Source organism: Tyto alba, unplaced genomic scaffold (assembly GCF_018691265.1).
Source record: "Tyto alba isolate M040663 unplaced genomic scaffold, T.alba_DEE_v4.0 Super-Scaffold_41, whole genome shotgun sequence".
NCBI lineage: Eukaryota > Metazoa > Chordata > Aves > Strigiformes > Tytonidae > Tyto > Tyto alba.
Window position 1 is genome coordinate 15,236,998 of NW_024881317.1, and position 15,872 is coordinate 15,252,869.

The following is a 15,872-nucleotide window of genomic DNA, read 5'->3' on the forward strand; positions in this document are numbered from 1 at the left end:
CTCATATATTATAGAGAAGGGGGTATTAATAATTTTAAATAAAGTTTTTTAGATCTCAAACAAAAAACTCATAATTCTAAGATCAGGCTAGCTAAGAGCACTTATATATGCTATAATCAGCTTGAGCAATTCCAGCAGGAAATAGATACAAAGTTGACAGCATAAAGAGCAGGCCAGTGAAGTTATTGTTAGAACATACCTGAAAGAAAAAATTTCCCACAGAATAGTGAGCCTTAGCTGAACGAAAGTAGTTCCTGCAATATTCAGATCGTGCACATGAGACGTACATGTATGTTAGGTGACCTCTAAGCAATAGTAAGTTCTGTTAGCATCACCAGTTTGTTTCACCAGGAGACAGAAAGTGAGGAGACCATTCATTCACAACCCAGAGAGCACTCTCTTCCCCTTCTGTGGCAAACAGCAGAACTGAACCATTTTTCTTTTAAGAAATTCAAAGTAAGTGAAGCAAGTTTTAGATTCAGAAAGATTCCTATTCTAGAACTACATTAATCAATCTTGAAAACGTAATGAAAGCCATTAACTTCCACCTGTCAGTTACAGTCCAGTCTTACTAACTTAAGAACTTAAACATTAATTGTACCACAGAAGTATTTTGTGTTCATATATGAGCAAGTCTCATCCTTCAAGAAATGCTGGCTACTACTACAAATTATATTTAACACCTCCATTCAACTGCAAATTAAGGAAAAGATTCAAGAAGACAAGCATCTGCTAATAGTTATCCCTTTGTCAACAGAATTTTACTTACCAAAAAAACCCAAAACAAAAACCCCAAACCAAAAAAACAACCACTACCAAACCACTTTTCAATATGTGCAACCCAGTATCTGCAACAGTCACAGTGTTTGTTAGTTCAGTGTGAAAGAAAGGCTTTAAAAAACAAAACAAAACAAATCCAGGTAAATAAGATAGCTTCTTGAAATCATCAGATCTACACAAATTATACTGCTGTTTAAACGAAGAACAAAACAAACTAAAAAACAAACCAAAACCAAACCATCTCGAAACAAAAACAAAAAACCTCCCAAAACCCCAAACCAGCAAGCATCACCATTGCTACAAGTGTCTAAACTATTCCAGATACACTGAATTCCAGATCATGCCTTGCAATGAGTAAGTCCTTCACAGCCTATAATAAATTCAAAGCATTTCTGAAACATAGGCGTGTATGTCTATTTTTTTTTCTTATTTGAGTGCCCCATATAACAGAGTCAGATGGAGCAGATACCTGGTACAGAAGTGCTGGGGAGGCCATAGGGTTTTAACAGGAACAGAAGCACTGGGCTGCCCCAAGCTCAGGCACAAATGAGCCAAAGAAAATTAATATTTTCATGGGAAGGAATCCAGAGGGAGATTAGTCCAAGCTGGCCTCCAAAGTAATGTCTGAAAGATTTCTGGTCTTCAGCATCATCTCCAAAATGCAGCAATATGAGAAGGGTTGTAGAGTAAGGTGTGCAGAAGTAGAGAAGACAAACTATGTATTCAAGACACACAGTTCACCAGCAGCAAGCTAAATAACCATAAACGACCTATTCCAGTAGTATATCCTAAAGAAATATAAAAGTATACCTAAAGCTTTCCAGAATGAAATACCATATGCTTCTGATAAATCTTATGTGACCTGCAGAAAACAGGAACAGTTGTTCTACATAGGACAGCTCTCAAGAGACTGAGAAACCTGAAATGGCAAATGCACACAAGTGGGAAGTGTATTTTTGCCTGTGAGAAGTTCCCACTACTAGCTAGATCCCTGAAACGGATCAAACATAATAGACACAACGGATCAAAAATGCTAGCTAACGTGTCATGTTATTTAGGCAATATAAGAAGAGCCAAGCAAAATAAAAACGTCCTTAATTCAGGCTGGGAATGTAAGAACTCTGATATATAGAAATTTTTAAGTTAAACTGACCATTAAAATAAATGTATATAGAGAAGTGGTATCATTTTATTAAACGCCATTCCAAAGCCCTACATTGCAAGCAGGTATTTTAATAGAAAACAGAAATAAATACATTGTTGTTCTGGACAGTTCTTTACCAACAATATTTTTTAACCCAGAAACCCCCTGAAAAACATAATTCCTTCTGTAACCAAAGAAATAACAGAGCATTAGGTGGGATACCAGCGATTCTTCCTTCAGTCTTCAAAAGATCATTTCACAATTACCATTAGAAAATGTTGTATTTAGTAGTGCAGTCAACTGTCACAAAAATACCGCAACTGGAAGTGAATTGCTCAGTGTCAGAAAATGCTTGATCAAAGTGCTTAATTTAAGAAATCCAAGTTTTAGCAACCTTAAAGTTTTGCATTAGAAAGTCCCTCAAGCCAAAAACCCTGTAGCTATGGACACTCCACCTCAACAAGCACATTTAGGAGCACCAGCAAAGTCACCACTCCTATGACAAAGAAAAGTAGCAGCAGCTGTGTCAGTCCACTCCTGCAGATCTGAACCAACACTTGCAACTATATTCAAAGGTAGATGTATCCCAAGTATGCAACAACAGGCACCGTTACCCACCTCACAGGTCAAAACAACATCTACAGCATTTAATGCTTCCAAATTATTTTTTTAAGCAACCTGAGGCAAAGAACACTGTGAGAGAAAGCCTGACCTGAAGGCCGGAAGTATACTTTAAAGCATTTCTTTCCCCTTTACAATAAGTTAATTAGAGGACAAAAAGTAATCTTTAAAAGTATTATTAGATCTCTTCATTTTTCTACACTGAGATCAACTGTAGCAAGATGTATAATCTGTTCATCTGACTTTTTGCTATATACTATCCTGCAAAGTAAAATAATTCACATTAAAAAAAGAATTTAGAAACGTGATTAGCATTCAGCTTAGTCTAATACTGTTCCTATATTATATTCAATTTAGCCTGTTACTGCATATTCATCCCATTAGAACTTCTGATGATAGAATCATAAACTGCTTTGAGACAGACACCCAAGTAAACAAAATTGGTATTGCTCACAAACTACTACTTTGTATTTTCTCCTGTCTTCATTTTTTCAGCATGTGACCCCAGACTTCCTTTTCCACACACTGCTAAGACCCTGCTCTGAATACGAAATTATTAGTTTTCCCCACTGACTTTTCTAGTGCTCATTATCTCAATATCCAACTGAGTCATAAGTCCTATAGGTGACCAAAAGATACCATCTCCATGTTACAGAAGAAAAAGTGAACCAGAAAAATTAAGGACAACTACATCTGCTAGGGTCAGGCACTGAAATCCAGACACCTAAATACAGCATATACAATAACCTCAGCTACAACTTCCTCTTCATCCCAGCTTCTTCATCATTTTATTTGTGTCAGCAACACCGTATCAGCAATCCTTTATTAAATCCAAGTGAGTAATACACCATCAACCAAGAAATCTGGAATAAATGCATAACGAGGGGAAGGGAGAAGAAAGGGAGAAAAAAAATCCACTCTCTAATACTGCATTCAACTGCCTCAACAATGAGACCAACTTCTCCTCACCTTCCTTCATTATTTTACTTACCATTTTTTTACAGTTATTATATTTACCACATCATCATAGGGAATAGCTGCAACAAGTAAAAAGACGTTGCGCTTTCTTTTACCAGACAAATCCATCTTGTAGAATGGGTCACAGAGCAGCCCTGGGGAAGCAGCAGTATGCAGATATAAACTACGACAGCCTGTAAAACGAGGGCACGGGAGGCTTTTACAGAAAACTCCTTGATGCTACTTTCAATATGATTTGGGTTTCTGAGTTTGTGTTTTTGCTGTGATTCTGCGTATGCAAACTTCCAGATTTAAACTCTGGTAAGACAAAAAAAGGCAGTCTAGATGCAGAATTCTAGTTTCCATTCTAGTACCCTAACAAAAGCAGCTGGCAGCAGTTTTCCTATAACCCTAAGATCATTTGTTTTGTCATTTGTGCATGCAGAATCACACATGAAAACTATGAACTGACCGAGTTCTTTACATGTGAATCAATAAGCACCAACTGAATATCAAAGCCTCTGATCATAAACAAACTGCATTTTTCACATTTGTAACATGAAAAAGTTTCACTAAGCTTTTGAATTATGGAAAAAATTGGATCCAATAGATTTGTTACATAATCACACTTTCTCCCCTTTCTCCCAGTTGTTCCAAAGGGAGCATGTTCATGTTCGAAAGGATGGAGAGAAGATCAGAATTGTTCAATTTTGACCAGATTTCAAAATATTTTCCCCATAGCAAGGGAGGCTAAGAAACATCTAAAGTTTAATAAAGTTAAAATAGGTTTAATAAAGTTAAAATAGAGAGCCTGAGGCATGGAATGTTTTAGTCCAACTAGATGCAGCATGCTGTGCTAACTTTCTTAAAACTCCTATGCAATTCAAATATTAAAATAAAGGGGGAAAAAAAAAATCATTTGAGAGATTTATAGTTATTTCTCCGGAAATAAAGCAGAACTTGACAAAGAGAGCTATGCTAACAGACTAGGAATATTTCATAATTTGAATCAAGTGAATTCCTGATAACGATGTAACAAGTGTGCACTGACACAGAAATCCTCACTGCCTGGACACAAAAAGCACTGATCAAAGACAGTCTTGGTAAAATATCCTGTTGGCCTAAAGACAACATTACTGACATTTCACACAGGTCACCAAACAGCCTCCAGATGGATATAGCTTTTAGTCTTCCTGCACCTGCAATTAAAAAAACAGCGACCTTCTGTTTTTTCTTGATAAAGTTAACTATTCCATCAATATTATGCCCTATGCACAAACCACAGTTACGATGCAAAAGCCCACCCCATCTGTCTACTGCTGAAGTGCAGTACCAGGTACATCAGTACCAGCCACCTCCCAAAGTTCCACGTGCTCAGGAACCAACGCCTCGTGAAAAAAATCGCTGTAAAAGTCACTTTCAGTTAACCTCGAGTTTATTGAAAAAAAAAAAAAAAAAAACACGGAAACGCACGCAAGATTTCGTACTCTGACAGTAATGCAGAGAAAAGCACCATCGCTCAGGCCCCAAACTTCCTTTTGTACAATTTAAATCCACGCACCGCTTCAGTGATTCAAATACTGTCCGTAACAATGCCTGAAACAAAGACTTTATTCTTCAGTGCTGGGGGAGGGAGCGGGAGGGGAGAAGAAATCCCGCTTCAGCCATCTAGCTCCGGCACGAGGAAGTTGCCCAACGCACGCAAATTTCTCCATCTATAGAGGGAGGCTCGCACAGCTTTCAAAAAGCAGCCTAGAGACAAGGATGCCGGTGCTAGGAGACACGGCAGCCGCCAGCTTTCCGCCGGGGCGACTCAGCAGCCGCTGTGGAGGGGCCCTGACACCAGGGTGCCGGCTCGGCGCTGCCCCGCACCCAGGCGGGCCCGCCGGGGCCCCCATCTCACCTCACCCCGCCCCGCCCTGCCCCTCAGTCCCGCTCCCCCACGCCAGACCGCGGTGGGCCCGCAGGAAACCCCGGCCCTGAGGGGAGACCCGCCCGACCCGACCCCGCGGAGAAGCCAACGCCCGCGCTCCACGAATAAAGGAAGCGGGAAGCGCGGGAAGAGGGCGGGGGGGGCGGTCCCAGGCCTCACCTCCTCTCCCGGCAGCCCGAACACTTCCACCGGAGAAGCCGCCATGGCCGCGCAGCGCGCGCTCCCCGCCGCCGTGTTTACCCGCCGCCGCCGCCCCGCCGCGCGGCCCGCCACCGCCCCGCCCACGGGCCCGCCCACATCCCCGCCCACAGCCCGCCGCGCGCACCACCTGCCCGCCCCCCCAAGCACGGCGAGCGCGGGTGCGCGCCCCCCGCCCCCTTTCTTTCCCCACCCCCCGCCTCATCTGATTGGTGCAATAGCACGCGCCACCGCCCACCCGGGAGGCGGGAGCGCCTTCCCATTGGCTGCCTCTCCGGCGCCCCGCCTGGAGACACGCGCGGCGCGGGCAGCCCGAGAGGGCGCGCGGCGCGCACGCCTCCCTCAGCCCCACAGCGCTTAGGGAGCGCCGTCCGCCCCAGGGGGGGGCAGAGGGACTTGCTCCGGGGGCACCCCTTAGCTACCTCAGGGGGCGAATAAAACTGTTTTTTTAAAAATTGCCACTGTGGTTTACATCGTCACGGTCTTTTCCGCTTCTCTGAGGGCCAGGCACAAGCTGTAGGAGCTCTCACCTAAACCCCTCACATCCAGGGAATTTTCTGGAATTGCAAAAATTTGGGGAAAACTGAAAGGAAGACATCAATGCGCAGAAAGGACCTTGCCTGACAGGACAAGGTAGTGCTGCCTTCCAGGGTGTTCGGAGGAGGAAGGAAGTTCCCACAGTGGAAGGAGCTGACCTGACATAACACTCAAGCAGGGAGAATGCCAGAGGAGAGAAAAGGATAAACTGCAAAAGCGTTGTCTGAAATCAAAGCAACAATGTTGTAAAGGCTTTCCAGTTTCTCAAAAGAAAAATCAGCCTCCCTTCCTCCCCCCCGCCATCACCTCCCATTCAACCTTACAAGCAGTATAGCAACAGGTGAATAAGGGATCTCGACAACATTTCGGCTGAACACTTGAGGTCATTCTCTAATCGCCATTCAGTGGTGCTTCCCAACCGTCACCTACACTGGGGTTGGAAGGACCTGGTTCCATGCTGGTTTTGTAAATGGCTTGAACTCATGCTGCCTTCAACAGCTGCCTGTAAATCACTCAGGAGTCTCACCCTGTCCGCTGGCCTTCCCAGCTGGCAGAGGACAACAGGAAGAGCTGTGCTGAAATAACTATAAATAAAGCACGGTGTTTTAGTCTGAGCTTTGCAGCCATAAGCCGTCCTACAAGCCTGAGCCAAACCCCTCCAGGCACTGCACAGCCTGCAAGCGCAGAGACAGTACCTTCATTTTAGGATGAATACGTGGCAAATAGTGTTACTAACAATGAACAAATGTAGCAGCACCTGGACTGGCAGGGAACCAAGGTCTTTTGTCATCTTTCAGCTTGTCCAGTCTGGCCCCTCACAACCTGGGTGACCTACTTCTCTCATCATCCGATGAGAAACTCTTTCTAAAACACACACAGACCCAGGCTCAGCTCTTTGGACTGTGCCCTAAGCAGACCATAAAACACCCAGATAACTAATGCTTCCACAGCAGGGCTCAGGTGAACCTGTGCCCATTAATCACACACACTTGTGATCTCCTCCCAGAGCTAGCAGGAGGCTCCAAGGAAAGGCAATCTCAACAGCAACATCAGTTTGTGCATGTGCCCAAATAAATGCAGGGTATTACCTCTGAAAAATCAGGTGAGAGTTTGAGAAACAGACAAAGTACCAGTCAGGCAAGTGTCTTCATAGTCATTATCTATGAATATGACCAGGTAGATTTACATTGGGAAATAATGTCTTTTATTAGATCAGCTAAGTTTAGAAAAAAGACCTGGATAAGCCTTTGGATAACTCAAAAGAAACAGCCCCCTTCTGTTTCTGGGTTGAGCCTCTGGACATCTAATGTTTCTCTCCAGTTCCCATCACGCAGGCTTCCCTACGGCACTCTCCCAGCACAAGTTTATCAAAATTTAAGTGGGAGGTTCCTGGGTGACAGCCAAGCAAGGAAAACCTAAGTTAGAGCAGGCACAATTTCCAGGTCCAGTTACTTTGTGAAGCACTTGTTTCTGTGATTGAGCTTAATGTTGATTAGTAAATTGTTCTTACAACTTGCTAGAAAAGCATGTGGGTTTGTGGCTGTTGAGTGTGAATACATGGTTGTGCAGTGCTGCCTCTTAGACTCTGCTAGAGTGTACAAAACAGGTCAGACAGAAAGCATCAGACCCCCAAAAGCTTATGTTGTTTTTTGGTGTGGTTTTTGTTTTGCTTTGTTTTTGTTTTTCAAAATTCTATTGGTTAGTCTAATAAAAGATACTGGTTTATTTCTCCCTATAATTCTTCTACTACAACATTACTGTCCTTTGCCTGAACTCAGCTCATCTGTTTTTCCTCTGTTTCAGCTTTTCTGTACACTAGAAGACTATGAGAAGCAGCACTCTCAAGCATCCTGAAGTCCTGTTTAACAAAGGTTTGTGAATATTTTATTAGCACATTACTTATTGGGCTTTTTTGAAAGACATCAAAACTCATTAAATACTGAGTAACATGTTGTTTCAATAACTCTGAAATTTGAAATAATGCCATTTAGAAATTTATAACAGGGCATTAGCATACTCAATATGTTGTATTACATTTTTTAAGTAGCAGAATGTAATGTAGCCCCAAATAAGATCTCAATAGCCCCAAATAAGATTTTTGTGCGGAAAGACCACTGATTGTCCAGAAAAGGAGTTACAGTCAAATCCCAAATCCATCAGTATATAGCCTGCTGTGAACAAGCTTCGTGTTTCTGGCTTTGTTACCCAGAGGCATCCATATGCTAAAATAAGGTCTATGTGTAATTTTAGTGGGATCAAGAGTTATCTTCAATATTCCAGCAAAACACCTAGCAGTTCACTCAAAATAGAAGAATTTTAAATTAAAGTATTATTTTACTTAAAACCAAGGGGAAATAAACCACAATCTGTTTGTTAACAAGCAATCGGTTCTTATATAAAATATATATCTCCAGCATTTAATATTTTATGGTCTTATGCAATTACAGACTAATTGTGGAAGAGAGCTCTTCCTCTTTCTGCAAACAATTGATTTTCAGTTGCAGAGAATAACCTGCATTTGGATCATCTGAGTGTAATGGAACACTTTAATGTATATCAAGACCATTAAAAACATATTAATATTTTATCTCATTACTCCATCCCAGTTGTGAGTTCTCATCTGTTAACAAAGAAGTTAGACTTCTCTTGCCATGTAAATTAACCTTCAGTACCACAAAAGATGGAAAAATTACAAACGTTAAAAATATTTTCCATCTCTTAGATGATGGCATTCAGCGTCATAGACCAAATTTGTGGTCTGAATTTTATACACATTTACAATATTCAGTTTGCATCTTTCTTTATCATAAATGTTTTATAAGCTGAAGAGAATTCATACACTATAATACTGAACTGCTTTAAAAAAAACAAAGCTGTGTTTGTTCTTAAGGAAGGAAATAATGTGGAAAAAGGAGATTTGTTTCAGAAATCTGAAGGGTTATCATAAAAAAATAATCTTTATCTTAAGAATATAAACTACAGTAATGGTTAAGTTAAAAAAGCTAGCACATCAAGTGACATCAAAGTATACTTTATCTTATTAAATATAGGATACACTTTTGCTACAGAGGATTTTAAATCAAATTGGATAAATTATCTTCACTGCTCTTCCGTTAAACCAAAGGAATCAGAAGTCCTTTTAACTGTAATCAAACAAAAAATATGAATGCAAATGACACAAAAAGATTTCTGTCTTATTGTCTTTTGTTCTACTGAGTCATACAATAGAAAATGTTATGATGAACCACCCACAATGTCACAGTGGCAGGCAAGTGGAAAACTACTTACAAAAGGGAATTAATAGAAAAAAAATATATATTGCTAGTGAGTCATTGCTATGACTAAGAGAAGTAAATGCTTATTGATAGCCTAGTAATCTCAATATCTCTACTACCACGGTAATGACTCACTAATGAGGCTAATGCCAAAGACATAGCTAAGAGCCCAAGATTGAACACTCTTCTTGGCTCTGCAGTTATGTGCAAATACGTGCTAGATCCTGACACTTAATACTAGATTTCAAACACCACGACAAGAAGCTGCAAAATTGATATGAAGATGAAAGTTTACATTCTGCTGGTAAAAGTCACCCCAGACTGACTCGTCTCTGCATCGTATGGCAACTAGACTACCGTTAGTTCATGCTCAGGTTTTTCACAGCCCCTTTACTGTTCCTTTTCTTTCTCAGATCTCCGAAGTCACTCATTATGTTTTCTTCAACTTTTATTATATCCCTTAAAAGCATCATATCCTCTGGACACGTGTTGCTTTCTGCATTGCCTGCTGCCAAGCCACTACTGCCTCCAGCTCTCACAAACCTTGCAGCTTTCCTTGCCCCTGCGGGCTGACAGCAAGGCGTGACCACCACCCAGGGACAGACCAGATGCGAACCAGAAATTCTCCACTCAAGTAGCTGTTTTCAGGATAGCCTGTAGATAAAATTTAACACTGCTCTCGAAGTGTGGGTCAGTGTTCCCAAGGCACTAACACCTGACCCTGGGCCAGCTACCTCTATCCCTCTCTCAGAGATCCCTGTCCCCCAGGAAAGCGGCCGAGATCTCCAGCTCTCAAAGGGGGAAAAATTTAAGAAACGTTTTTCCTAATTTCTGTGACTAGTATAACAGTTTACAAGCAATTTCTTTCGGAAATCTCTTTGGTTTGATGAGCAAACCTGCATAGTAAGAAGAGCAACTGTGGTGGAGGTGGAAAGTCACACTCATTTTTGCATATGCATTTGAATGAAGTGGTAAACACTCAACTGAATCACCACCACTCAGATGTTATCTTTCTCTGCTTATTTTCATCTTGAGGGGGAGGAGAGCTGCCAGAACAGAAACCCAGAGATGCTGAGCTCCAGTCAACTGCTGTCACGCTGTTCCCAGCTCAACTCACCACCAACGATCCCATGGTTAACACAGTCATTGTGGATATTTCTGCTAACAACTCAACCCATCACAATGTTACAGAAGTAAAATCTTTCCAGGGATGGTGGTTTTTGGCTTTTATTCTTTAAATGCCTTGAGATTATCATTATCCATATGTGTATGAATATGTGCTGTGCACTCTTTGACAGTGCCTAGAACTTTGCTAAACCAGAGGAAGGTACTGCTCTGAGTTGGCTTGTGACTTAACAACACTTGTGCACTTCTGCCTTCACACCTCTCATTTTTATACAAGATCCTCCTTCTCAGAGCGCTTTTCCCTTATTCTAATAGGAAAATGGGAATAGGATGCAACTGCCGTCTTAAGTCGGTTTTAATTACTTCTGAGGTTTTTTTAGTGTTCAATTAATTTTGAGTACACAGATTTTCAATGTGTTGTCCTTGGTCCAGTGACTGGCTTCCAATGAATTTGAAAGTGTTGTCACTGGGAATTAATTACTGATAAGACCAAACTAGACATAATAGCACACCATCCAAGAAGCATCCACACATTTTCAGGTCTGGCTGGCATAGAAAGTAAATCCCACAAGAAAGTACTCCTAAGAAACAGGATAACTGACAAGGATGTAGGGCTTTGTGCATGCTGTAAAAGAATACCTATTAATGAGATTAACTCTGCCAAACAAGTGGAAATGCAAATCTCCTGTATTACATAGCTTCCTTTTGTAAATGCTATTTATAAAAAAATGAAACTTCAGATAATTCCTCAAGCAGCAAAATAATTCTAAACTTATAGGCAGCATAACAGGTCTTCAGCAATTCCTTATTAGTAAGCACTGAGATCTCCTATTTTGCTCTTGCAGAGAGTGCCATATTAAGCCCCAGCATTAATTTTGCCTTCCACAAGTAATCCTTGTCAGAATAGATCTGAGTTATGCCGTTGGCACAAGAACCTCTGAGCGGGGCCTGTTGGACACAGGCACTTCATCTCCCCTCTCATCTATACGTATGTAGCAGGAGAGATCGTTCTGATTTTCAAAGCAGTTTGAAATAGAATCAAATAGCATTTTGTTCCCATCAGAAATAATCATTGCTTATACACAGCTTTTTAAACAGCACGTTTCAAAATGCCTCTTCTTGTCTCAGAGCAAGGAGGAATTGGACTTGATCACTCTGGGAACTGATTATCACAGCCCTTGGAACAAGTGTCCTGTTGAAATACTGATACCGAGCGGGCAGATTGAACACTCAAGGGTATTTTTGATAGAGAAAGGAGATGAGTGAGTCCTAATCAGTTAGTTTATGATGTAATATAGTTATACAGCTGTGTTTTCCTGTCCATACTAAAAACCATAGAAGAATATTTGAGAAGAGGGACCCCAATAGCTCTCTAAACTAAGCATGTGGAGAAGCACAGATTTTTAGCAGTGGGTAGGTCAGCTATCTGAGGAAGGCAGCAGGAACCACTTCTCATGATTCCTACTAGCCACCCTCTTCCATATGGTGCTCAGAAAACCTGAGGCTACAGATGGACTCAGCCCCAGCAGCAGCCAGGTAACACCCTGTTCAATTTAATCTTCACAAAAATCCACTAGCACCAAGTTAATAACTGGACATGAGGCTACCAACTCCTGAATAAATGGAGATATATTTTCAATTGCCTATGCCTCTCCTTTTTCCTATCCTTAAGGTACAAGAATATTTCTACCAAAAATGGCAACTTGTATGTGTAGGTAGGTTAAAATGGAACCTTCTCACAAGCTCCTGAGACTCATTTCCATCCTTGGACCAATTTTTCAAGTACAATTTTAACATTTCTGTCAAACTCCCCCCCCATATGTAATAGACTATGCTCCAGATCAGTACCATACGGCTAACATTATTTGAAACACCAGTTTGAGATCCAGATTTGATTCTTTTAGGCATCATCTAATTAGGTAGTGTGGGTAGGCAAAGTTCCAAAGATACATAACTTATCATCATCCGTATAAAAGCAGCTTATTAAAAGGAAGCTGACAACAGAGGGAAGATGAGCCACAGGGACAAAAATGGACATTTTCAATGATTGCAGAGCTGGGGCATTACCAGATATAGAAAACTAGTAGGCAGGCCCAGGAAGAACAGAGTCAGGAGGAGCCACGACAAAGCCGCTGGAGAATAGATATGCAAATGTTCCAAACCAACACATCTCAAATATTTACATCACTAGTAGGGTATCTCCTACATATTCAAAGCACTTACCAGTAATTTTATGATCTATCAAGAATGAAAATCACTTGGTTATATATATTTTGCATTATATCAAGGTGGTCTTCTGTTTTGGGTATTTGAACAGTGCAATCTGCAGAATCAAACTGCCATCATTTTAGCACTGTATGTTTTCTAAGCAAATTTCTCCACGTCCTCAATTCACTTTTGACTTAATTGATCTTGCCTTGCTTAGTTTCTATCATTTTTTCTTTTTTTAAGAGGTTGAGCAGAAAAAGCAAAAGAGACTAAAAGATTTGCAATTTTATTAGGTAATGTTAATTATGCCCTCGGCGGTGCTGGTTTGTTATGATAGCAGTAACAAAGGCACTCAGATTCTGCAAAGTATTGCTTAAAATGCCATTTGCTGGAGCTAGCACTAAAAAGAAAGAGAGGACAGTATAGATGGTCTTACATTCCTTCTGATCTCTGAGCTATGCAGCATTGAAGGGGCCTCAGATCCACATGCGGATCCTGCCCATGGAAGGATCACCCCATTTTGGTTACTGGAGCTATTACAGGATTTTCTTACAAGAAAACAACTCTGTTCATCATTTCTACTGTCAAGAAGTAAGGATGTTCACATGAGAATTTCTTGCTGCACTTTCAGATAAAAACAAGGACACAGAGGTGGAGTAATTTCCAGCACTGAGTGGGAGCTGCCTGCAGGCTCCTGGCCGAGTTGACCCCGCAGCCAGGGGATAAGCACAGCACAGGGACAGCACAGCACAGCACAGGCCTGGGCATTTCCAGGTTAATTTTTAACTGTTATGTGAAACACTAACTCCTTGATGCATAATGGTCTTCTGGTCTGGGAGATTACAGGTAACTATTAGAAACACTATCCAGATTAAAAGTTTTACACAAACCACTAAATTCGCAAGCTTTATAGCATTCCCTTATAAGCATCACTCAGAAACAAATGTACCATCATGTCACGGCTCATTTTTTAAGTTTGCAATAACTTTCCAGAGCTACTCCACAATTTGTAAGCCTCACTATACATTTTTATTGTATTTCCTCTCCTTACCCAAGCTTAACTTGCACCATTTGTAAGAGGAAGAGAAGGGCCACAAAATGCAAGCATTGTTTATCTCTGATTTGTGCATCAGAGGAGGCCTAGGTAATTGAAAGTTTGCTGTCAAACGAATTTGATGATCATCAAATACTATGCTTAAACTTTACCTGAGTGAGAGCAGCCATGCTACAGCCAGATCCAGTTAGGTTTCCTCAACCCTCCAGCCTTGATGCACATGCTGACAAAGTGAGGTTGGAAGGGAGCTCCACAGGTCACCTAGTCCATTCCCCTTGGCTCTAATGCGTTTGGTTCAGATTGAGCTTCTAGCTCTTGTGTCCAGGAGAGCAGCTTTTGCAGAGGCAACTTATTCTGCAACCACCTAATAATGCAAGGCTTCTTTCTCTGGAGAAGATTGCAGTTACCAGTTGCCAGAGAGACTGTATAGACTACATGAACCACTGGCTAATCTGACACAGCAATCCTTATGACCCTAGGGGGTGAATTTTGTTTACCAGAACACTGGCTGCATTCAAACATGCAGATTTGTATTTCTGGAGATGTAAAAACATTTCTAAGCATGTGTTTGGAATTTACTTAGGACATCTTTATTAAACACACAAACATTTAGTCTTTTTGAAACCTACAAAACTCATGGCTTCAACATTTCGAGGTAGTTACTTTGATCATGCATTCGGTTCTGACATCACCACCTTCTGAAGTCTTTCCTGTTAGGCCACTTCCATTCAGTCACAGATTTGTTTGCTCTTAGGACCCTTTTTATTACCATAAAGACCAATTCTTTCCCGTCTACAGCTGAGAGGTTCCAATTAAAACCCATTATTACTACAGATAAACTATCAATTTCTAAAATAGCCCTCTATTTCCTACATTATATTCCATCTTGTTCCTTGTTCCTTAGGAATTTTTAATTTGCATTCTTTATGACTGTGGAGTATATAGAAAGTGTGTCTGAATTGTTCATTGAGAACTCTTTTTAGAGCATGTTAATTTAGAATCCAGTAAGATATATTAATAGCATTCTCTCCAATATCATGTTAAAATTAATCTTGCTGATGCTCCTTCATTCATGTTGTCTCATTTGTGTCTCCCTGGTGATTCTTCTTCTTTGTTGACAAACCTAAGTGATTTTGTGCCACCATCAAATCTTGCCACCTGCCAGCTCATCTCAGCATCTACATAGCCCAGGAAGGAGTCTGTTAACCAGCACTGTCTTTTTGGCATGGAAACCTGAGTAATTTCTCACAGCTACTTTCTACTCTGTGGCAATACTTTTCCCTCGTGTTCATGTACTGTGCTAAGAACACTGCTGGGTTTACATGCAACTTCAAAATCCAAATAAAGGACTCCATAGATCAAAACAGAGTATTTTCCCCTTTATGGCAGCAAGCCAAGCTGCACCATAACATTATCTTTTAAGAGTGTTTTACTAGTATCAAACAGCAAAAGCAGCGAAGCACTGCCACCATGGCTGGCTATACCAGCAATGGGATGCTGTATGCCCCAGCAGCAAGAGCTGCCACCCAGACACAAAACAAACACTCTGACCAGCACCCACACCAGGATGAGTGCAGCGCAGGAGCCGCAGGTGACAACGGCTCTAACCAGCACAACTATCACCACCACATTCTGAAGTACACAGCCTTGGCCAAAATATTAATGTTTGATGGCAAATTTGAACTGTCAGGTTCAAATGTAACCTGCAGCTGTTTTTATCCCCCAGATGAAATAGCATCACTACACGAGTACTTTCCACCTAACAGGGATACCTGCAGAAATGGAATATAAAGTAAATGGTCAGAAGCCCATTACCACTAACTTCTCTCAAGGGATCACTCGAAGAGCACCGACTGGCCAAGGCATCCCAGCTCGGAAGATTCACCTGCACGCTCAGCTTTAAGTGTGTAACTGGACTCAGCAACTGCAGCAAGTAGGTGCAGCTGGGCAGCTATGATCTGTCTTCGAACAAACTGGAAAGCTCTGTATTTTAGGTCAGCCTTAATACACATTTTCCATGTGAAGAAAAAACTTCAGAAG

The 15,872-nt window shown here is 41.3% G+C and overlaps 1 protein-coding gene across 1 annotated transcript in view; it reads right to left on the reverse strand.

Moving 5' to 3' along the window:
* NEDD4 (NEDD4 E3 ubiquitin protein ligase) overlaps positions 1–5,695 on the reverse strand; it is a 62,213-nt gene extending 56,518 nt beyond the window's left edge. Inside the window, exon 1 of the mRNA XM_042804094.1 lies at positions 5,595–5,695. Coding sequence (XP_042660028.1) covers positions 5,595–5,639 — 45 coding nt within the window. The 5' untranslated portion in view covers positions 5,640–5,695. The remainder of the gene's footprint in view (positions 1–5,594) is intronic.
* Positions 5,696–15,872: the final 10,177 nt, after the last annotated feature.